At 39.8% G+C, this 24,577-nt stretch overlaps 1 protein-coding gene across 5 annotated transcripts in view; it reads right to left on the minus strand.

The window, feature by feature from the left end:
- ERC1 (ELKS/RAB6-interacting/CAST family member 1) overlaps positions 1 to 24,577 on the minus strand; it is a 210,856-nt gene that overhangs the window by 26,676 nt on the left and 159,603 nt on the right. For all 5 annotated transcript variants that reach the window (XM_066633526.1, XM_066633525.1, XM_066633524.1 and 2 more), the window contains one exon: positions 9,391 to 9,492. In XM_066633526.1, coding sequence (XP_066489623.1) covers positions 9,391 to 9,492 — 102 coding nt within the window. The remainder of the gene's footprint in view (positions 1 to 9,390; positions 9,493 to 24,577) is intronic.

A 24,577-nucleotide genomic window follows, 5' to 3' on the forward strand; every position in this document is an offset into this window, starting at 1 on the left:
GTACTGTACCAAATGAATGCATTTTAAAACAATCAACCAAAGGTGGCTGACTAGCAGATACCATTTTACCTATATATATTTCAATGTTGAAAATGCATTCAATTAGGTCAGTCAGTAAAGTATGCTATTTAATTAATGAACTGTAATGTACACATTAGAGGCAGAAATTCTGGCATGTAAAAACACATGCCAGTGCTTTTCAACCTGCAGAATCAGTACCACTGATGGCACTTCACAGTATGACAGTGGTACTTGGACCTACTGCTATGAGGACCACACAACACTGTTCTGCCTGGTTTGATCCCACTGGAAATGGAGATGAATGGGTGGTAGTGCATTGGTAGCAAGGGGGGACTGTATGGTAGTCTGGTCCTTCAAAACAGGCATGAGCTGGGGAAAGAAGGTGGAAGAGAAAGAGAGGCCAGGAGACTGTTTAACAGGAGGCTCACCTATCTATGATGAAGTCTTTGAAGAAAATGAATGATGTCAGACAAATAAATGCATGTTTCTGTAGAGCATTGTTATTTAAAATGAACACATTAGAAAGTGCTCAAGACACTGATTAATCTTGATTCCAGGCAAACTAGGTCTTAAATGTTCTGTAAGAGTCCACTACAGAAACTCAACACAGGTACAAAACCAATAATGGTCAGCCCCCAGTGGCTCCCTGCTCTTAACATCTCAGGAGAAACTTGTGTCAGGAATTTTTACTGCATTCACTGCCCCATCTCTCTTGGTTTTGGTTCTGCCAGAGTCAGTCAGGAAATCACATGTATAAAACAAATTCTTTTTGAAATTTTTATACACCATGAATAAATCCCATGGATTAATGCTTTCCAGAGCTCACCGCCTTCACCTTGGGAACCAGCCAAACATGGGGGGGGGGGGAGAACACTGAAAATGAACAGAAAATAATGAACACCGCTTTCTCCATTGATGGTCTCAGAAAAACCTTCCAAAGAGACTGAAAAGATGTGAAGTTATGTCACCTCAGATTTTTGAAGAACTTAATGCAATCCTCTGTAGACATGTGCCTACATCACAAACTGCCAAAACTGGCAATTCACTTTTAAAGTCTCAGATCTCAACAGTACGGTTTAGAACAGTGAATGGAATAATGTTGTTTCAATACTGGGATGGTTTGGCAAAGACATAAAAAGGAATTAACATGGTCCTTGGCTGAACTCAAGACACCATATACATATTAACTATAACTACAATCAAAGTGAGAGGGCCAAAAGCAAGACTACCATTATTCTGCACCCCATCTTTGTTCACTCCTCTCCAAATAGCCTCATCTCAAAAGTAGTCTGTCTCCTGGTATGAAGAGAAACACAAGTGCCCTATAGTGAAAAGGGCAAGATGAGATCAGACAATGGCAACATCAAATACTGTTTATGAGTCAATTTTTCCTCTTCTCCCAAAGTGTTTTGGAAACTGGTACGGAGCAAATATGGTTTTGAAACAAAGCAATTTTTGAACATGAAGAATCTCATGATGACAGTGATAATGTGGTTTCAAACTGTTCAAAGTGTTAGGAACCACAGTCTGGCAATCATCGCTTTGCTAGTACTTACAAGATATGACAGATACTGAGTTAAAGCCTTTTTCTGTGCTAGTTCTAAGTTTAAAAACTTACATAAAACAAAACACAGGATAGGACGTCTAAGGGTAGACACAGTAAGATAAATAAGGTGTGCAACTAGCTTTACTTGTTTCTGATGAGAGAAGACAGTGAAAAAGTTTAAGGGCTTTTTGGATAGGGCCTCAAATGATAAAGACTGCAATGAAACTCCATTCATGTTTGCAAGGCCCTCTTGATGTCAGAAGACGACTGAGGTCTTAAGAAGGGCAATAAGAAAATAGGTGTGTCTACTGATGTTTTGTGCCTGCACATTTTCTATATCATATTCTCCAGAAAATTAAGACTTGCAGCCTCATTAAAAATTTGTTTTTTCTCCCTCTCCAATTAATTTCCTTGTCTGCTATTCCTTCCTACTGGAAAGATGAATAGTAACTAGTATCAGAATAGTTCTGGTTTGTACAGACTCAGGGGAACTCACTTAAACCTTTGCTTTCTGTAGTTCTTCACTGAAGGGCTGGGCAACACAACTGTGTGGGGTTGATAAGCCCCATTATATCTTCTTAGAAACATAAGTATCTCATTATTATTTAAACACAGAACACAAGTCTAGTTCTTGACTGTCTTCCAGCACATAACACAGCAATTAGGACTAAACAAGCGGTGTGTGAACAAGGGGGCAATCACAATGAACCTGTGCTCAAGCAGCCCCAATAGTTCATTGAACTAGTTCAGTGAATGGAGTCCAAGTCCATTTGGATGAAGGGACTGTCAAGAGATCATAGAACTTTTATTGACGGGGCTGCCAGTGTTTCCTTCTGCTATGACATGGTTTTAGGTGGTTTTAAATGTGGTTATTTAGCCTTTGCTAAAAAAAGGAGTACTTAGTAATCATACTACCTCCAATTTCCCCTACCGGAAAGAGTTATTTAATGATGTATCGCTCGGGAGCTGGGACATCAGTTTTCCAAGCCTCCACCACTTTAGTCAGAAGACTGCAATCAGTACACAGAAAAACTGCATTCCGTTATTTGGAAAGTACTGGCACAATGATGATCTTTTCAACATGCTCGGCAACCTGCGATACAGTCTGTAGAGAAAGGCCAACACAAAATATCAGATTTCCAAATACCAGTCCTAGTGATTATTTGTGGAATTCCTACTTGGTGCAATTAAAATCAACTCTGCCTTTCCTTTCAACTCTATAATAGTATTTATTGGCCATCACTTGAGTTAACAGAGTTACCTCAAGCAATGACTCTGTGCTCTTTAAAAAATGGTAGTAAAGAAAGTGGTTTCACTTAGTGATGTGCTCCAAGAATTGTAGATTGCATCTTGACAACTTACACTGCACCTGAAACTTGAAGTTGTGTCAGTTAGCAAGATCACATTTTTAACAAATTCCCTGTGCCAACAACAGTGGTGACGCACTATTTCTGCATTTATATTCAGTGACTGGATCTTGAGGCTAGATTTCTAAAATGTGGTTCTCCAGGGTATTACCTTTGACAGGCCGGAGGCTGCAGCTGCTGCCAAATTAGTTAACAGGATTCCTTGAAACATTTTACTTGGATGCTTAATATTGTGAATGATGATTGGGTTATTGCTGTTTTTGGATTTCTCATACTCGCTTCCGTGAGGAGTATTATTATTTTTTAATTAAAACAAAACAAGAACAGCACATTCCTGTAAAATTTTCAGATAAACATATGATACAGAACTACATAACTAGCAACAGATTTGGATTCCAGATTTAGCTAATGGGTATATTACACTGCAATATCCTTTGTTTTAGTTTGGAATACTTTGTCACTGTGTCTACAGATCAGCAATTTTCAACCTTCTTCATCTCATGACACATTGAAAAGGTACTAAAATTGTCACGGCACACCATCGTTTTTTGACAATTGATAAAGCATACTGCATTGCTGGCTGGAGCACCCATCAAGGGCCCTACTAATATATGACTCTCCTCCAAATTCCCATGGCACACCTGGAAACCATTTGTGGCACACCAATGGCACAATGGGTTGAAAATTGCTGCTATAGATACTGATTGTGATTCTCTGCCACGATTATCCCTTTCCTCAATCACATCATTCTTTCCTTCAGTCTCCCTCCTCACTATGTTTAAAAATGTCGCCATGATACTGTTAATGGTTTTAATACTATTTTGTTGTTTGCATTGTTTATTTGTTTTTGTAAGTCACCTCGAGCTGCCCAGTAAGGCCTGAAAAGGTGGGATAAAAATGTTTTAAATAAATACATCTTCCCCATTGTAACATATCTTCATCCAGTTCCTCACTTCTACTTTAACTATAATCTAATCTTTACTACTTCCTTTTGACTGATCATGCTGTTTACTTCCACTGTCTTGTCTCTTTATCAAATTCATTCTTGAACCTTTACAATTTGGCATCCACCCTCTACACCCCACTGAAACTCTTGCTCATACTATCTGCACTGATAATCTTTCTCCCCACAAAGTTCAAAAGGTTCCTACTTTGTTCTCCTTGATCTGCCTGTGGACTTCGATACCCCCCACCCCCACAATCACCTCCATCTCACTCCATGCTGTAGAATTTGCTACACACTTATTTGCTGGTTCCCCATTCCAATTACTCACACTACATTTCCACTGGGAGAAGCTCCTCTTTCCCTCCCCATCTCTGTTAAGATCACTTGCAGTTCTATTCAGATGTGCCTTGCTGTTTGGATTCCAATATTTGGAATTGGGATCTTTGTCCACTCTTCTGAAAGGATATAAAAGAGTGGCTGCTTGGGTGACTGTCCCCTACATGCCTGCTTTAGGGCACAATCCTATGCCTGCTGTGCATGCTGGGACAGTGAAACAGCACATGAAACCCTGTGGCACTGGCAAGAGCAGGACATTTACTGCTCTTAGAAGGGCAAACGCTTAGGGCAGTGGTTCCCAAACGCTCTGGGAGTTCGGGAATCACTCTAAGTCTTTGCAGGGGCGGGGAGGATGGCAGTGACATGATCACCATGATCATGTTGTCACCAGGGACAGACAAAACTGGGGATTTACTTACTACAGCAAGCACTGTCCTCTGGGGGAGGGGTGCAAGGAGCCAATGTTTATTTTAAGTTACAAACTCTGCAGACACCTATCACTGCTGTTTATGAAATTCTGTTAAGGCATCGTTTACATGGAGGGCATGATATAAACAAACATTTTATGGTCACACAAGGAAACCTTTTGTGCTACTTTTCTTTAGTAAAACTTGCCAAGATTTTCATTCATCTTAGAAAAAAGGATTAAGCTTGTGTCCAAATTTTTGGACATTCTCTTAAGACAGAATTTGCTTCCAAATCTTAATTTCTGGAATTCACACACAAACTAAGATGTTTTGCTCTACAAACACCCATATCCATGGCTTCAGGGGTTTGGCACTTGTTCATAAAATCTGCTTCCAAAAAGTGACATCCACAAGGAGAATATGTGGTAACAGCACCTATTACATGTAGCTCTTTAAGTTTTTAAGTTTTAAGTTTTTAAGTTTTTAGTTTTTAAGCTATAGAATGGAGAAAGGAGTAAGTCAGTGTGGGAGTGGTACATCTACAGAGTTGGCACAGCATGAGTGGCACAGAAGAAGAGTAATTTGTGGCCTGATGATGTTACCAGTTCTGGCTAGACAAAGAGACCAAACATGGCAGGTGGACACACACACACACACAATCAGTATACATCAGCCTTTACAGAGTAACGCAAGTGTGCACAAGAAAGGTCCCTGACTTATGGAACTTACAAATTTTAATAGCAAGTGAGGGAAGAACAGAAGTGGAGACATAAAATTTATGTGGTACTAATGTGAGTAAATCTAGGAATTTAAGTCCTATTCCAAATAAGAGATAAAGACAAGTGGGAGAAGGTGGGTTTTGAAAGGGACAAGGGAAGACAGAGATGATGCTACCAAGTAAGTTTTCTGGAGAGTTCAGACATAAAGAGAAACAATGCAGATGAATGAAATTCTTTAAGAAAGTAAGAGACTTCTGGGTGGTTGCGGGTAGCAGAATTGGAGTGAGGGTACTGTATAGGAATATTACTTTAAAAAAAAGTATAGACATATGGGGGATGACAACAAGGGCACAAAAATTTAAGAACATGTCTTGCCCATGAAACAGAACCTATCTAAAGGGGGAAAGAGGCTATCCTCTGAGAGAGATGACAGGATAGCAGATCCAAAGCAAAGAAGCTTCTAAGAAAGAACTCTACAAGAATGTCTTTGGCCTTAACAAGGATTTCCTGCATGTTCTGGGGGACGTTTGAGCACCAGCTACTGCTCACCCCCTGCGGAAACGAAATATGATTATAGTTTCCATACATATAAATGAGCATGGGACAGTGGTTTTAGGTACATCATCACTATTTATACAGTCACAAGTAAAGAGATTCATCTTGGGTATCCCAAACCGAGACAGTTTGGACCACATGACCTGACAAACACAGGTCATACATCTGCATCGGTATAGTATGGAGCCAAACATTTCAACTTTTACACGGTAACAACAGGTTCCACTTTTTTGCCTCTTCCTCTCTTGTACATGATTTTTTTCCAGCCTATACTGTTGTCTCTTCTACCTCTTTCATGCATCATGTTGTTTTATGCTTTTATTCTTACTATGAATTCAGATGTAAGATATACACATGCAAAGGAGTTCTAAACAACCCCTGATGTCTCATTCATCTGCTATTCAGCCTTGCACAGTGATAAACAACGATAAATCAGACCTTCCCAATACAAACGAAGAGCACATCTACACTTTGCTGACAGAATGGCAAGTTGTATTTGGAGACTATTACAACCATGCATATTTCCAGAATTTTATTCTCCACTCTAAACATATAATAGTTAATTGAAATCTCCTTTGTTCAACATCTGCCATACTATTTTTATTTTACAATGAAAATTAATCTGAATTCCTTCTGCCTTCTAAGCAATTCTGCCTTTTTTCCCTATTAACTTACCTCATCTCATTCTCTTCAGCATTTTTTCAGCAAGATACTTACATTTTTCTTAAACACGTTGAACAGTTTAACACCATACACAAGCAAACAAACATGGCAGAGAAGCAACACTAAAGGGGCATGAGATCACCAATGAGCATGAGTAAATTACTTTTTTCCCCCAAAAGGATAATCAATTTAACCTCTGGGTTGTAGAATTAAAGTGTGCCCTAACACGGCTGGATCAGATATTCCAAAGAATTGACTGGAAATGAAAGATCTCAACATTGCAACAACAACATCACACACACATTTAACAAGGCAATTAATCAAGCAGTAATTGTGCAGAGAAGTTGGAGAGTTATTTCTTCCATTAAGTTGCTATTAATCTTCTCCAAATCCTCTACTATTTTATTAAACATTTCAGGTAATTTGGGGCAACTGACAGTCTTGCAGCAATCTCAACAGCATAGGTCATTGTGCTCACATCATGCAATACAAGAAGTGGAAACGAGCCTTAGGTTATTTGTTGCCGATTTTCTTTTTTAAAGAATCTAGAGAGCGTACCACTTCACTATAAAGCTTTTTTTCCCCCCCCAATCGAAAATATTTGTTTCCATGGTTAAACTATAATGGTAAATTATAGTGGACATATTTCCTGTTCCAACATGAATCATGCTGTTGCTTTGCTTATAAATCCAATCACATGCTCTGATCACTTGTCCCCACAGTGACACAACACAGCAACAAGTTTTAACATAGCTTCAGAATTTTAAAAAGCATACAAAAGAGTAGGAAAAAACATCTACATGCAAAGGTTACATTAGAAAGGGAAAGGAAAGACACCTAAACCTCATGAGTCACACAGAAGCAAGATGCAAGAATGACCATGGGAAACTTTTGTACTGATAAAGAAAGCCAATTCTCACCGTTCTGAACAAAATGGCTGAACTAAGAGCATCTGATTGGCTATGCCCAAATACCCTCCTCCTCATCCTATTGGTGGAGAGAAGACAAGGGGGAAAAGCCCAGAGCAGCATGGGAATGAAATAAAGACTTGGTTAGTATTTAAAAGCACACACAATAATAACCTTCTAGTGGTAGGAAACGTAGTTAAAAAAATTTTTTTTTGTATCTTCTGCTCAGTTGTCTTTAAGTGCCTTGAATGACTGCAATTATAACCTAAATATGCTGAAAGCATATTTGGTCTACTACTCTGGTTAAAACTCTACTGCAGTGATTTACAGCCTTTTTCATCTCACAGCATACTGACAAGGTGCTAAAATTGTCAAAGGACCCTATCAATTTAACGATATATTTTACAATTAAAAACAAGTATTAACACATAGAAATAACAAACAAAATGCATTAGTGCAAGCTTACACAGAATAACTCAGTCGATCTGAACAACAGCTGACTGAAGAATATTATAGGTTTTGCCCTCCCTCAAACACCCCCAATGGACCTATTAATAAATGACCACCCACCCAAACTCCCACAGCACACCATTGTGCTGCAGAACAGTGGTTGAAAATCGCTATAGTACATCACATTTGGCTATCTACCTTCATCTCATATGATTACTGCCGTCTACTCCAACTGAATATCATTTACACACTAGCCTCCTTTTCAGTGTGCAACACAAACACTCTTCTAATCTCCAGGAAACTGAGAACTACAGAGTATTGCCTTAAACTGTAACATCAATATTGCTCCATCAGGACAAATGTTATGATCTACTTCTCAGAAGAATATCAATCTGATTGGGTTGTTCTTAATTTTAAAGCTCAGCATGACAGTGATACAGTGAATCTGCAAGTGACCTTTATTTCATTTTTCTACTATAACACTTTGATGCCATGCCTAACTATTTTCCTCAATATTATCTTCAAAAGTGGCTAAAATATGATTTTTGTATTGGTAAAAAATTTCAAGCATTTTTAAAGTCTTTCTTCTTTTCCCCTCAATCATTACACTGTACAAATGCACATGTTTGTATCAATGGAATAAGGAATGTAGGTCTAAATTATGGTCAAACTATGCTAGTTTTAGAATGAAAAGGTAGACCAAGGCTATGAGCCGTTTCATTTCTTGGGCTAGGCAGTGATATTTCAATCAAGCTGGCAAATAATGTGATATTGGCAAAGGCTTTCTAATTAGGAAGTTACTTGTAGAGTTTGCTAAGCCTTTTGATAGCTTCAAAACATACCTTGATTTAGGCCCAAATCCTAACCAACTTTCCAGCACTGGCATAGCGGTGCCAATGGGACATGTGCTGCATCCTGCAGTTGTAGGGCACTCACAGAGATCTCCTCAAAGTAAGGGAATGCTTGTTCCTTACCTTGGAGCTTCATTGCCCTTATGCCGGTGCTGGAAAGTGGGTTAGGATTGCACCCTTAGTCAGTAACATATGAAAGTAGACCATGCATTAGAAGAGGTAAACTGATTTCCTTTTAGGCCAAGTTTTGTTGAGCTTGTGAGGGAACAACAGGTGATCATTTAGTACAGAGTCTGGGATACAAGACAACTGTTCCCTTACAACCAGGCAACGAGGCACAGGCATTTTTTGTTTCATTTGTTTGAGGACAGAGATCTCCAATGCATCTGGAGCTCCACACAACACTTTTCACATGACCAAAGCTACCCTGGAACAGTTGTCCTGATTTGTTAAACAAAAATCCCAATTTTATAACAAGATCAAAGAAGTTAATCTAAGAAAGTAATTCACTAATTCCATGTCAGCAGAGTTATTTCTACTCCCATATAATGCAGGCAACAGAGGATAAACAGAATCAGTAAGCAAACATCAATCTAAAAAGAAAAGAAAAAACAGTCTTACCTGATCTGGGGAGGGTTTGTGGTTAGTTTGGCTGGAATGAGATGACGATTTGAGGTGATCATCCTCATAATTATCTGCCATCAATTTCATGCGGTTTTGCGTCTACAAGAAACAGAATAGAAACACCAATTATCTAAATCTTCCTACCTTATAGTATATTAACATAACATTATATTAGTATGTTAATATGACAAGAAGATAGAAATAGAAATATCCTATTAAATATAGCTCAGCACAACATAAATGTAGTTCTGATTTATATCTTGAGGAACAAATATGTTTCATACTGACAGTGTACTGGGAACATCTGCTAAAGGGTAAAGCAATGATAAAAAAATTAAACTAGAGGGATGTGATAATATTGTATAAGTAGGGCTGCAATAATATACACCAGAGGTTCCCAAAATTTTTAGCACCAGGACCCATTTTTTAAAATGACACTCTTTTGGGACCCATCTAGCTTTATGAGACTAAAAAAAAATAAGTTTCACCTTATCTGCTCAAGCTCCTGTTTTTATCCTTTTTACTATGGTGGGCAAGCATCTTCTGGAGCATTTGCTGATTTCCATGTACATCGGATCAGGATCGTTCTGGTGGCCTTGCATTCCCCTTTGCCTGGCCTTTGATAAGAGCCAAAGTACGTTTGCATACTCAGGAGAAAATGCAGGTGCGTGGATCAGTTTCACTTTCTGTAGAGCTCAATACATTTTTCCTTTTCAGCTTGGAGGGGGAGGGACTTTCTTCTTGTGTTTTTTTTGGCCTGTCTTTGTCAAATAGGGACTATTCTGGTGGTGTCAGATTCCTTTCAGCCTCCCTTTGAAGTGGACTGAGGTATGGCCACCTACTCATGAGTTAATGTGCAGTTCTGTTTCACTTTCCATAGGGCTCAATACATTTTCCTTGTCATCTATCAGCTTATCAATTTCAGTTTCACAACCCACCAACAATCAGGTTGCAACTCACTGATGGGTCCTGACCCAATTTGGGTCCTGACACCAATATACACACTTACATGGGAGTAAGCCTGAATAAATTCACTGGGGTTCACTTCTGAGTAGACATGCACAGGAAAGTGTTGACAAAACTACTACAGAACTTACAAAACTGTAAAACACAAACCCCAAACATAATCATATTGAATGCTCTTATTGCTGTGAGTTGGTAATTTGAAAGAAAGTCTATTGCAGCTCTGTGCATAATAGGAAATTAAAAGAAAAAAATTCCTTTTTTAATAGTGAGGTGGTTTTTTGGGGGGGAGGGGGAATAGGTTTAACTTCTTACAATATCTCAAAAAGGCACCTGCTATTAAGGCTTTGGTCATACTCAAATGTAACTGTTGAGCAAACGGTTAAAAAGCAGACAATTAAAACAATGAAAACATTTAGCTGATTAACAGCCCTGGTTATTACTTAGGGAATACTTTCAACTTTCTCTGCAGACCATCAAAGCAGTTCATAGGACCAGGTATGCTTAGTTTACCAGCAGCAGGGCTCAATCACATGCCTTCAGACTATTCCTGGGACTAAGATTTGGATTTACATGGGATATTTGAACTAGCTCCTCCATTCCCCATTGTATCATAAAAAACTCTGGAAACAATTACCTCAGTGACTGTTCCCTCATTTTGGGATAAAACATCTGAGCAGTGAAATTTCTGGCTGGCTAATCAGCCTAAACAAGCTTTACTGATGTTTAATATACATCTGAGGCAAATCCTGTACTCTGACACATAACCATGGCAAATCAATCTTTTGCAAATTAAGCAACAATGTTCTTCAGGCTGCTTTTGTTTTTCTAAAGTCAGTATTACTTTTTCATGGAATACATGAACACGATGATAAAGTGAATCACTAAGACTTTGCCTTGGAACACTAAGACCAAGGAACTCTTTAACCCCCAATAATATCCTGGAAATATAAGCACAGACAGGTCTCATTTTCAAAGTTCCTTCTGACACTTGCATTGTTTCCAAAGGAGACATGAATATTCAAACTTCTGGTGGTCTGAGCATTTTTTCCCCACATGCCCCACTCTCTAAGATAGACATCCAGGGCTGAATTCCAAGTAGCACTTGCACAAGGTATGAGAACCAAGTTACTTTAACTGCCCTTCTCCTTACAGCCCCTTTCCTTTTCAGAAGGCTCAGGGGCCTTCTGAATAACTGCTCCTGAGGCCTGGGGAACTGTGTGGGATGCGGCTCATGGAGGGAAGCTCCTGGATGTGAAAATGTGTTCATGGAAGCTTCTCTCCATGTGCCTTTTGATGATTTTCCCCTAGAACAACCCACCATGCCACATCCCACACCATTCCTGAGGGTCCCCCCAACTTCTGGAACTTGTTTTTAGGGGGCCTGGGAAGCTGCTCTGCGAAGAAAGGTAATGAGCTCACACCACTGTGTGTAGGATACTACACACAGGCATTTCTGATGCATGGAAAATGCAACAAACAGATATGTAAATTATCTCATGATCAACTTGTATGAATCTTCTGAAGACCACAAGACTTCAGAAGTGCTTATATAAAATACTGGGCCCTAAGCACACTACTAATCTCTAAAAGAGATTAAAAGACAGCTCTACTTTCAGGAACATCCCCATATTGTATCCCTGTTTGGATTTCCTCATGAACAGAGTTTGTCTTGGACAGGGCCAGCCCAAGACTTCCTGGTACCTGAGGCAGCATGCCAAATGCTGCCCCCATCTCTAGTGAGTAACTTACTGCCTTGATTGGGAAAGGAAGGGGTGGACAGAGTGCAAGTGTGAAAGAGAGGAGAGTGCAACACTCTCATCCAACATCATCTGTATGTTTCCATCAATTTACCTTAGACTCTTGCTCAGAGGAAGTTTTAACATATTTTTAAGCTGTACATCACTTTGGATACTATCCTGGAGAGTGGCATATACATCTTGTCAATTAAATTAAAATGTGTGCTAAACCAAACCTCTGCTCAAGCTGATCCTACGAAGGAAGGTACCAAGGTTTAGTTGTGAGGGAGGGGCATATTGTGAACAATTTAATGCTAAATATTCCTGTTCCATTAAATGTTGTTTTAGTATTGTATTTCACAAGATTTTAATGCAAAAGCCAGTGAAAATAATAAGACAGAAACATAACCTGCACGGTAATCAAGCCAAGTAGTGATGCAAAACACCCAATGTTACCAATACTTCCTTATTTAGAGAGAGGCTTTTGGGGAGGAAAAAAATCTAATCAGCAGAACTTGCTTACTGAATAACTATTATAAATATCTCATCAATGATGGTGTACATGCTTTCTCCCTAGATTTTTTCTCCAGGCAATTCCCTTGATCCAGGAAAATTATAATGTCTGAAGTGGCTTTGGCACCAACTGTCTTTCTCCAACTATAGCTGTAGTACAGTACAAAGAAACACTTTAAGGATAAAGTATACTTTTTGTTTGTTAAAAAGTGTCAACATCCAGTTCCTTTTAATATGAAAAGTAGGAAAATATTAAATGTTTTGCTATTGTTACTCTCTACAGATCTGTTTCAGTCAGAATGCTAGAGATGTTATGATTGGCTAGGTATCTATACTGTGAAGACTCCTTGCATTCTACATCTAGTCATCAAGTGTCATGTGCTTTTGATCTTGAATTACAGCTTGTTGCATCACTGGCCACCTAACTAGTATGAAATAAAGATACAGCAACATGGTAAACATTCTCAGACTCATTCCTTGTTTACAGAGATTGGAAATAAAGAAAACACACCTGTCTGACCTTTTGTTTGAAGCTCTTAGATGTGGTAAGTTTGATGCCTAAGATCACAAACTGCTCATCTACCAACGGTTGGTATGAGCAGGCATGAGCAATTCTTTGAAAAAAAAAACAGATGAAGTTGGGAAAAAGCCCAAACAGCACTGCTTTAAAAGTGGGAATGTGCTATTTCATGCTCTTGCAAAATAAACGACTGGAATGGTACTGTGGGGAATAAGTCTTGTTATCAGTGTTTAAAAAACACTTTGATGGAGTTTCAGAACATTATAAGGAAACCCGAGAACTATTTTACTGGAAATCCTAAATTATTATTAACAACTTTATTTTTACCCTGCCTTTCTCCCCAGAAAGCCTTGTAAGGTGGCTTACAAACAAGGTTAAAACAAATTTAAAAACAATTTAAAAACAGATAAAAACATAATGACATATCATAAAAACTTATGATATGAACACACATGGAACTTCTGTCTCCACAAGATCAGGACATCTCTGAGAATACAGCTGACCTGAGAAACCGTTTGCAACATATATATTATTGAGTACCGTGTGATAGAATCATTAATAAATCATCTCATGTAAATTTCGTTTATGATACATTTGTTCTAGAGAAAGAATGTATTTTATTCAGGAAAAATCCACATTAGCCATACTGATAGAAAGAAGAGGTTCTCAACATTTATACTAGTCTGCATGTCAAGCTACAGGGTGAAAAAGAGAGATAGATGCTAGGACTCCTCTAATTAATTTAGAGTCTAAAATAAGAGGGAGTAGGGGTCCAGTACTAGGCTATGATCTGGATGAATGTATGATGACTTACAACCGGTTTGCAAGGCGAATTAACAAAGTTCTTCTGGACACATGACATATGATAGTGAAAGTCTAAGACAAAGCAAGATGCTAGACAAAACCGAAGAATCTACAAATACAAAGCTTTTCATCTGAACAGTTTAGAGCAGTGTTTCTCAATGTTTGTCCCCTGCCATACCACTTTGCACCATTGACCTACTAGAAGTACCACTGGAAGTAACTGGCAATGATGTCATTGCCAGTTACTGCCAAATTGGGAGACCAGGTGTGATGTGACAAACACTAGTAAGAGGCTCAGGGCAGATGGGAGGGCTTTTTAGAGTGTGCAAAAAGTGCATGCTGGAGGCCTTCTCTCCGAGTGGAACCTCCTATTGCTGCTTGCCACATTGCATTGCTGGTCTCACTGCTAGACAGGAGGGGTCTAATGAGTGCCACCAGACACCACCTCAAGTACCACCACTGGTTACAAGTACCTCAAGTACAAGTACCACTGGTTGAGAAACACTGGTTTAGAGCATTACGTGGAGTTAGGTGAGAGTAGGTAGGAACTTTGGTAAAACAGAATATCCAGCAAACCACCAGACGCAAGCTGCAGGTTAAGTTATAGTAAGACCTTTTATAGTCTCCATGTGTTTTCTGCTTTACCCTGGGCATTATTTTAAACCTCCCCCCATTGCATCTGAACAACTTGTCTCTACGTTTTTCTGATTTGGTCTGTATGTTTTCACTGTGCAAGAGGTGTGTGGCAAACAGTTCATACTCTCGTGGTTCTATATGCCTATATAATAGTTCTTATGTGTAATAAGCTCAGTAAAATTCATTCATTCATATGTGAGTTCTGTCTCTAATATATTCATTTATGTAAATTTGTAAATTCATTCAAATTTGAAATGTAAATTAATTCTTTTTTTCCTGGCCCCCAACTTAGTGTCAGACAGATGATGTGGCCCTCCTGCCAAAATGTTTGCCTACCCCTGGGCTAGAGTGTTGGAAATGCCCTAGTCCACCATTCCTTTCCTTCATACTTCCTCTTCTACACCCTGTTCCCCTTTCTATGTCCAATCCAGAGAATGAGAGGAAAAGTAGGACATATAAATGGGCAGACAGAGGGAGATGTTCATCTGTTGCCTGAAACAACTGCTTCAGTTGACCTCATGGACAGGCCAGCCCTGCAACAAAGGTAATCATGATATTATGGGAAAATGATAATCATGGGAAGAGAGTATAACCTCTGTAACATAATTCAAAGAAGTCATGCAGTGCATGTTTCCTATGACAGCTGTTATAAGTCTGTCCTTATGGGGACATGCGTGCCCCTGAAAGACAGTGCCTCGAAACTCTACAGATGGGCCCAAAAACAATAAAACCAGCACATGGAAAAAACTGCTATCTTCCTGCTGTGTCTATTAAATACTATAGGACAATGGTTCTCAAACTCGTGGGTCGCAATCCACCAGTTCATGTAACGGAGCAATAGCAAGGCACTTCCTATTTGCAGGAGGTGCATTGCAATTACTTGGTTTCAAGATTCCAAGCCATGGGGAACCCTGCAGAGGGCTGCGGTGAGCTCCCCACACCTCTTGCAGCCTTCAGCAGCCCTCACTGAGTCTAAGTAAGTGAAAGCACCCCTCCTTTGCCCCCCTTAGGGATGCGATCCTGGGGATCATTTCCCTGCCCTCGCCCCTCCCCTGCAAAGTCTTACTGAGGGAGTAAAGCTCTCTTAAAGTTTGAGAACCACTAAAATAATCATTGCCTGTCTTAGACCACAATAAGCAGAAGTTCAAGGACAGCTTGTTTTATTTTACTACAGATCTTGATTTCATACTACCAGTATGTACTAGTTCATATTATACTCTTCCCTAGCTATTAATACCTATTTTGTTCCTAAAACAGCCATTATATTGAAAATTTGGATAATGAGTGCAATTATTATATTAATTACAAGGGGAAATATTCTAATTCATTCCAAAGCCATTCCAAATTGACCCCAATATCACCCTAAATGCCAAATTCTGTAAGGAGAATGTTTATTCTATTTTAAGCCACACAACTAACAAGATTATACAGCATTAATCAAGTTTTAAAGTTAATGTTGTTTCAGAAATTCTAGTATCACATAATAAGGCTTAGCACCTCAAACTTCAGTTGCAAACTATGAGCAACTATCTTATGTTTCACCTGCTTTTCCACTTTTCTTGAGTTTTTTAAATCTTCTGTTCTTTAGGACCCACGTTCACAATAATTTGTAGGAACATAGCACAAAAACAGATGCACTGTAATAGGAAATATATAAAGCACATGCCTTGAAAGCTTGTGGATACACTATCCATCAGGTAGTTTGTCTCACCCAGAGGACTGCATCTCTTCCCCAGCTGCACTCAGTCTTCCAAATCTTGAAGAGTATGTCCCCTAAAACCCACATGAGCACATCCAAGAAAGGAGGCTCTTTCAAACCTCTGTACTACCAGGAGGAGAAATCCAAAATTCAATCCAACCTCCTGGAATGCCTTCCTGGACATGCAAGGCAATTCTGTCCCCCTTTCCATCTCTGGGCTCAAAGAAGAGGGAAGGTCTACCCCAGGGGTAACAAATATAAGGCCTATGGGTTGGATATAGCCTGTGGAAGCTCTTTATCCAAACCATGTAATTATTGGACTCTCTTGGTGCTGTCCTTTCAGCACTGCCACTTCTGCCAAGGTTCTGGGAAGGAAAAATGGAAGGAAACCTCAGAAGTCAAGAAATGATATATGGAGCAAGGGGCGGACCAAGAGACTCCTCCCCTGCCCTGCTCAGTTCCTGGACCTTATATCAAAAATTTTGGTTCAGATAAAAGAGGGACGGTCTTAATATGTGCAGTACAGAAGAGTGGAAATCCCAAAGGTAGGGATAAAGAGAAGAGAGTTTACTGCTCTTTTCTGCTTTATCTTTTAAAGCCATGAAGTTATATCAATAGCTTCTAGGACCTTAAAACTGATGCACTTAGAGTTGCCATGGGTAATGCTCTCTAGGACACTGAATTTTTGTTGTATTAAAATGTTTTTAATATGCATTTTTAATATTTTGTGAGTTGCTTTGCACCTAGGAAGTATATAAATCTTAATAAAGATGGTACAAGAACTGGTAGATGGGTCTCAGGTTATCACTTATCGAACACATATGCAATATTAAGAACAGGTATTGGAAGTAAAGCCTCTACTTCAAGAACATATCCTCAAACTTCCTATCTTGTTCCATATCAAACTTCCATATCTATGTTTGGATGATCAACAACATTTTGAGTGCACAGGATCAGTGAGAAAAAATGTACATATGCAAGACGACGATGAACTTTTAGACTAAAGTATTTTTCATTCTTCAACACTTAAGGGAATACCTGAGGAAATTAACATTACCAAAGCATGACATGTACCGCTTTCAACTAACTGATCAACACCACAAATGGGCTGAGAACCCCAGGAAGCCAGGCTGCAACAGCTAGTACTGAATGTATTATTTATAATGTCTTTAGATATTATATAGACCAATTAAATATTACAACTGTTCTTTCAGATTATCAGTTATGGTTGCAAATGCAGCATACAAAAGTGGCTTTAATCTGCAGCAAATTAGCTTATAGTTGTTTATTAGGGTCAACCTTAATTGAGCTTTCTATTTTTTTGTACACTCAGAATATTAAAAAAGAACAACTTTTAAAAAATTGCTGGTATGAATTTTTTTCTGTCTTTTTAGGAAAGTGTGAGAAACAGCTGAAGGGATTTTAAAAGACACATGGCAAGAAGATATAAACAGCACTAAAATTAATGATGTGTCAGTAAAGTTGTCTATAATTTCAATTTCCTCATCTGGATTTTCTAGCACTAAGTAAGTTACTGTAATGAAAATAGGCAATTTGGAGTCAGAGCTGGGATATTTTGCCAACTAAAGGAAAGCTGAGAAGTACAGCTCCATTCTCAGGTAGACATAATTCAGCTGTCATACATATTTCAGTGATAGGCAGAATACACTGGCGTAGCTAGAGGGGGGTGGGGCACTAAGTTTTTCAGGAAGCCTCCACACAGCATGCAAGCGGCCCCTCCCCCTCCCCTTGGGAGCCATTCGCCTCCATTTAGCCTCACTGCTGCGTGTAAGTGGCTCCTCCCCTCCCCTTGGGAGCCATTTGGGCAGTAGGGGAAACGGAGAAGAATGGCTCCCAAGGGGAGGGGGAAGGGCCACTTGCATGCTGCAGGGAGGCTCCCTGCAAAACTTAGTGCTCCGCCCCCCTCTAGCTATGCCAGTGCAGAATATACAAAAATATGAGGAATACAGAACTTTGCCATTGCTGTACTTCAGTGCATCTGAAGAGACAATTATATGAAGTAGAACAATGTAAGATGAACAAACATTTACAGTAATAGGTAACAGCCACTTAAGGACTATAACACAGGCCAACACACATTTTGCTTCCTTAAACGTTACACCAATTCACGGGTATATTTGGGGTGCTGATTCCAAAAATGGCATCCGTTTTGCCCTATCACATCTAGTTTTGGAGATATAGTATAGCCTCATTAGTGAATGGTTCAAGCAGCTTCCTCATGAGGAAGCCTACACCATGGCTTCCTCATGAGAAAGCTGCTTGAACCATTCACTAATGAGGCTATACTATATCTCCAAAACTAGATGTGATAGGGCAAAACGGATGCCATTTTTGGAATTGGCACCCCAAATTCATATCAGACCACCACAAAGTTTGGGAAAAACTTTTCTGACCCTCAATTTTGTAGGCCTATGTAATCTGTTCTAAGAAGCTGCAAAATGAATATGAGCTGAATATCATCTCAGTCAGAATACCAAATGAGCATCAGCTCACCCCCACTGGCTAGTTTAGGGCAGACATCCACAATGTGGGACCTATCAAGTCAAAATGCGCACATCAGTCATGTCCTTATGATGGCCAGTTGGGGCTTCATAAGCCTGCTTTGTCTGCCTGCTTTGTCAAAGTCAAAATGCACACATCAGTCATGTCCTTATGATGGCCAGTTGGGGCTTCATAAGCCTGCTTTGTCTGCTTTGTCAATTGCAAACACTTGACAGTTATAAAGCAATCAATGTGGTAGAACACACAGCTACTGAGCTGCAATTATGAAAACTTACATTTCAGTCTGTATACTTAAAAATGCAATTAAAATATCTAATGCTGCCATTATCCAACAGTTTAACACAGACTAGTTTTTTCCTGTTAATGGCATAGGTATTAACACGGGTGAAGATGACTGTTACTCAGAAAGAGAACTTTATCACAGAATCATGGTGATGTGGTGACAACCAATTGCCAGACTTACATCATCACTCTTATCATACCCAAAAAGATGATGCCTGGTTCTGATATTGCTGAGCTGCAGATGAATTATTCAGACTCCAACAAGAGGGCACTCTGCTTTGAGGAAAAGAAATACTTTGCACAACAACAAGTTATCTAATAATAGAACCATCCTTTAGACTGCAAGGAATACTTTCAGTAATTTTAGAATTTGCTGAAATGGCAACACATCTCACTAAGCTGACCAACACTCACATTTTCACCAAAGCTTTTTTTAAACCCAGTATTTTATATGGGTTGCTATATGATCAAGTACTTTGCCTGCAACTTCAAAGGGTCTTGCGCAAGCAGAAAATACCATATCTCCCCTGCCTCCACCCCCCCATAATTCCACGAACCGTTCCATGGCAAGGCATAAACTTACCAATAGATACAAATTCCTGGATTCTAAAGTGATGGGGACTGCTCATTGTCAGCTTAACTCAGGCTGTCTGCAAGAGCCCAGGAACAGCTTTGCGCATACACATGAATGTGCCTGTGTCTGCATCATATAAACAGTGCTGATAGCAACATTATTTAAAGAAACACAACTATTTGCGCCTGCTATTACTTCTGGCAGATTCATAATCAAATTTGGCTAAACAATAATGTTCACTCTTGTCTCACTTCTTCCTTTTAATATCACCTAAATGCACTCATTTAGTGCTGGAGAAACACTAAAAGTCTTAGTATCTGGAGTAGCAGAGAAAGGGACAGTTATGCTAAACCAGGATGCTGATGTACATTCAAAATAAGGCTTTTTTCCCAGATAGGATTGGGTTGACTACCTTGTACCTCTCTGAATGCTTCAGGACGACTGTCAGCTTTTTCTTTTAGTATTACCAGTAAGTTTATCTAACTTCATATTTGTTTGGTATACACACCCACCCACCCACCCCTTAAGGAGTTGAAAAACTGAAGGGTGGGTTCATGTTATCACAAACTTCCCAGTCAGTCATTCAGCAATATACATAGCTAGCTGCTGTCTCAAACAGTCAGAACCACTTTTCCTTAAACATGATCTGGAGAGATTACACATACGAAAACATGATGAATTTACTTCCAAGCCAAAAATCTCCACAACCCAAAGTACATAAATTTGGATGCATTCTTAAAAGTGTATTTCTTAGCATTTTCCTAACCCTGTTAATTGTTGGACCTGGCATTAACAACAACCAAAAATTGGACCTCACAAGACACAAGCAGGACAAAAACTCCTATCTTCCCACATAATCCTCAAGGGAAGGCCACAAACAAAATACATATCTATCCACATTATTCCTGATCCACCGGCTTCATTCATACAATCACCATAAGTAGAATACAGAGAATTCCTGCTCATCTTTCCTTCCTTGATACAATGCCTTTTTTTGCCATACACAATGCTGTTCCTGGATCTTGTTAAGCTATTTCTGCCCAACGATGCATATACACAACAGGGACTAAATGTGTAAATCTATGGGCTGGGCAAAAATGGGTTTTAAGCTTGCTTTTTCTATGTCAAACCTTCATAATGGTTCAGACAATAAAGCCAGCTGGTAAGATTTGTTAAAATATACTGTTTTGAACAATACTTCAGTTGATGTTGCTGCTGAAATGAGGGCGGGTCTTTTGGAAGGGAGAGGTGGAGGTTCCATTTTACCTCACTCCTGACCATCCTTCGCTCATCTCCAACTCAAGAACTAGCTTAGGGAAATGGAGGAAGGACAACAGATCTCAAAAACACATTTCTTCCCCCTCTTGGTTCCTATTTCTCGGTCTCATGCAAACTGATCAAGTGAGACAAAGAAAAAGAATGTTTTGGCCAAGCAAAAAAGTTAGGAGCTGGGCAACATTTTCCAACTTCCAGCATTTTATACTTTAACACTGCTGGTGCTAGAACACTAACAGGACATACGCAGTGAGAGGAGGCAGACAGGAGAATGCTTTGTCCTCTGGCCTGCTTTATTACCTTCTCCACTGCTTCCTTTTTCCTTTTGCTTGTGTGTATTCCTGTCAAAGTCACCCACAGCTTCCCCTCTGGTATTCTGGTAGGTAGAGTGGGAAGAGGACCATCAACTTCAACATGTAGACAAATGCCATCTCCTTCCTTACATTCATAAGACTCTCTTGCTATCTACCTACTTTAGCTCACCTCCCCAGTGAGCTGGACATCACATTCAACCACAAGGCAGCTCTGTCTTGTCTGTAATCTCAGCAGGGAGAGAAACAAAGGAGGAATATACCTCCCCTGGCCTGGCAAGGCAAACAGCAGCCCTACCCAGTCCAATATGTCTGTTTGGGGCCTGGTGGCATCCTCCTCCCCCCACTATCTCCCTTTGTTTTCTCCTTCCAGAAAGGGTTCAGTCAGGAAGCGCAGGGTTGCTGCCGCTGAGTTAAAGGTACTGGGAAAGGGGGGGGGGTTGATCGGGGGGGGGGTTTGGAACTTCTGTTATGCCTCTGGCAGCCACTGCAGGATGGAAGCTGTGGAGCGAGAATCCCCAAGGAAGCCATCTGTTGCAGAGGTGAAGACAAGGGCTGTGGCAGAGACTCCTTGTAGGAAGGCTGGACCAACCGAGGGAACACATGTCCTTCTGTTGGCAGCAGCATCAGCACTGCCATTCTTAGGCATTGAGGGGATTAAGTGGTGACCACTGCTGCTCCTCACATTGCTTTAGGGTGAAATCATCGTGGCCATTGTCTCAGTTCCCAGTTGGGCTGCCGGGGGGGGGGGGGGAGTCCAGCAAACAATTGTGGGACTCATCTTGCTCTTCAGGGCTCTGAAATAGATCGGTAAATTTCTCTAGGGAATCCTGAGAGTGATTAATGTCACAGAATATCTTGCACCACCACAGCAAGTTTAGGGTTTGTTACTATCTGCTGTAGCGGTAGGAATGTATCTGCTGTGGAATCTTCCATATAATCTTGTTCATCTTCTCTGGTCATCAGAGAGGGCCCTTTTACAGGTGCCATCACTTATGGATCTGGGAGGGGCAGCAGCAAGGAGTAGGGCCTTCTCCGTAGTGGCACCAACTCTATGGAATTCCCTCCCTCTCAGTTAATGAACTGCTCCCTCCTAAGAGGTCTTCTGGCAGGGTCAAAAATATTTCTTTTTACACTAGATTTCTGGGTTTCGGGTTTTTTAATAGGTTTTATGCTGATTAAAAGGTTTTGGGTTTTATGCTGATTAGTTTTATGGACCTGTGATTTTATTGTTTGCTACTGGTTTTCTGCTTTTTTTTCTTGCTCTTGGCTTTTAATCAGATTTTTAGCTTGTTACCAATTTTAGAAGATTTTAATGTTTATATTTTTATATTTTATATCTTTACAATGATTTTTTTTAATGAATTTTGTAAGGTGCTGTAAATGCATGTCAGGGAGATAAAGTGGGATATAAATTTGTAACTAAATATGGGGGCTACTGTACATTACTGAGAAAATGGAATGAAGTAATCCGAATATTCAGATGCAATACACCATTTGTTGTAATTTGATCAAAGAAGTATAGGTCCTTCACTGATATGGAATTCTTGTTACAGAACTCCATCTTCTGGGCAACTCAACTTCTCTCACTACACTGTTTCTGCTGGCAAATGAAAATACTTGAGATTTATTTTTGCTAGAGGCTGCTGAATGTATTTTTATGCTTCTGTATTTAGTTTAGCTTTTTATAGGGTTTCATATGGCATTTCTTTGTGATGTGAACAGAGTCCTCCTTAAAAAAGCAGGGGGTGGCATTTTTGACCACTGGCACAGATGCTTGAAGGTTTCTTTCTTCTTTACTATCTTGTTGGCAAAAATCTTCATACTTTGTAGAAGATCTGAGGTGGTGGTGTGAAAGCACTGGCCTACAGAATATAGGCGATGCTTAGCCACGTATACCAAGTCTAATGGCATAGAACTTCTCAACAAGGTGCTAGCATGAAGTCAGTACTTTTCAATTAAGGGAAATTCCCTCAGTCTGTAAGGTGAATTGTCACCTGGCCCAAGTGAGGGATTAATATTGTTATTTACAGCCAACACTCCTCAAAGTTGGGTATTACACACTGAAACTATGCATGCTGCATTCACTGCTGATAATGTGAGCAATGAGAAGCATGTCCTTGAAAAGTAATCAGCATGCCAAAGGGGAAAGCTGTCAAGCTGTGGTTGCTCCACTGCTGACCTTGAGGTTGATTTTTCAGCCAGCTACTGATCAATTTTGTAACATCACTTACTGGAAGAGGCTTGTCTGTTTGCTCTAAGAATCCTTGCATTTTAAGAGACATGTAGATAGGGGAAAGTGACACTTTTTGTTCAGATGAGCTTGACAAGGAAAAGCCTTGAAATTTTAAGCCTTGAAGATACCACAAGAAAATCCACCTCTGTTAGGTTCCACTGACAACCAAAAGCTACACAACATCACTTTACACTGCGATAAACTGCAATGAGCATATAATGACTGAGAAATAGATTGTGACATATCTGGTTCATTGTTTGGATAACAGTTTATCTGAACCTTTCTGAGGGTGTGATAGCTAGCTCAGGACATACGCTGGCTCATTGCTGCAGTGCAGGCTGGACAGCCAACCTTTGTGGACTACTCTTCAAAATGAGCTTTCGCTTGCTCTAAAATTGAAATGAAGCCCTGTTGGCTTCAAAATTCTAATGAAACAGCCACACCTTGCTGGCACCGCAAATTTAACTTTGTGACAAAAAGCCATCGTTAATATGCCTCTTTGATTTAGTTTACCCATGGATTTGGTGAGGCCAGTTAAGGCTGGAGATTCTTTGTTTTCTTAACAACTTGTTTTCTTGAGTCAGGAAGGTCCTAGGAGATGGCTTTTTGACCGAAAGTAATGTGTCTATTGTACAGGACTGATGGCAAGAAGCCATATCCCTGAACTCCTGAGGTTGGGGAAAAACTTATGTAAAACAAAGGAAAAGTTTCTAGTTTCTGTCACCAACCCTATCTGTCACCAGCCCTATCTATGATTGGGCTCTAGGAACAATACAACAGACCATTCAGCTAGTTGCCACACTGTCAACTGGATGAGAAAACAAAGGCACAACTCAGCATGTGCCCATGACTAGCAATAGAGACCTGCTGATTGAGTCTCCTACCTAGGAATCCCACAGGATGCTATGGGGCAAAAATCCATAAAAACCTGTGGCTTTAGAGTCTTGTTTTGTTCATTCTGTTAGGTGTTATTTGCTCTTCCCTGCCTTGCTATTCCTTCTGAATTATAAACCTGCTTGTGCTGCATTGTCATTCCTATTCAAGAACCACTATAAGACCAACATCTACAATCAATAATACTTCTACAACCCCCTTTCCTTTCCAGCCTT

The sequence above is a fragment of the Tiliqua scincoides genome, chromosome 7, assembly GCF_035046505.1.
Source record: "Tiliqua scincoides isolate rTilSci1 chromosome 7, rTilSci1.hap2, whole genome shotgun sequence".
In the NCBI taxonomy this organism is placed as follows: Eukaryota; Metazoa; Chordata; class Lepidosauria; order Squamata; family Scincidae; genus Tiliqua; species Tiliqua scincoides.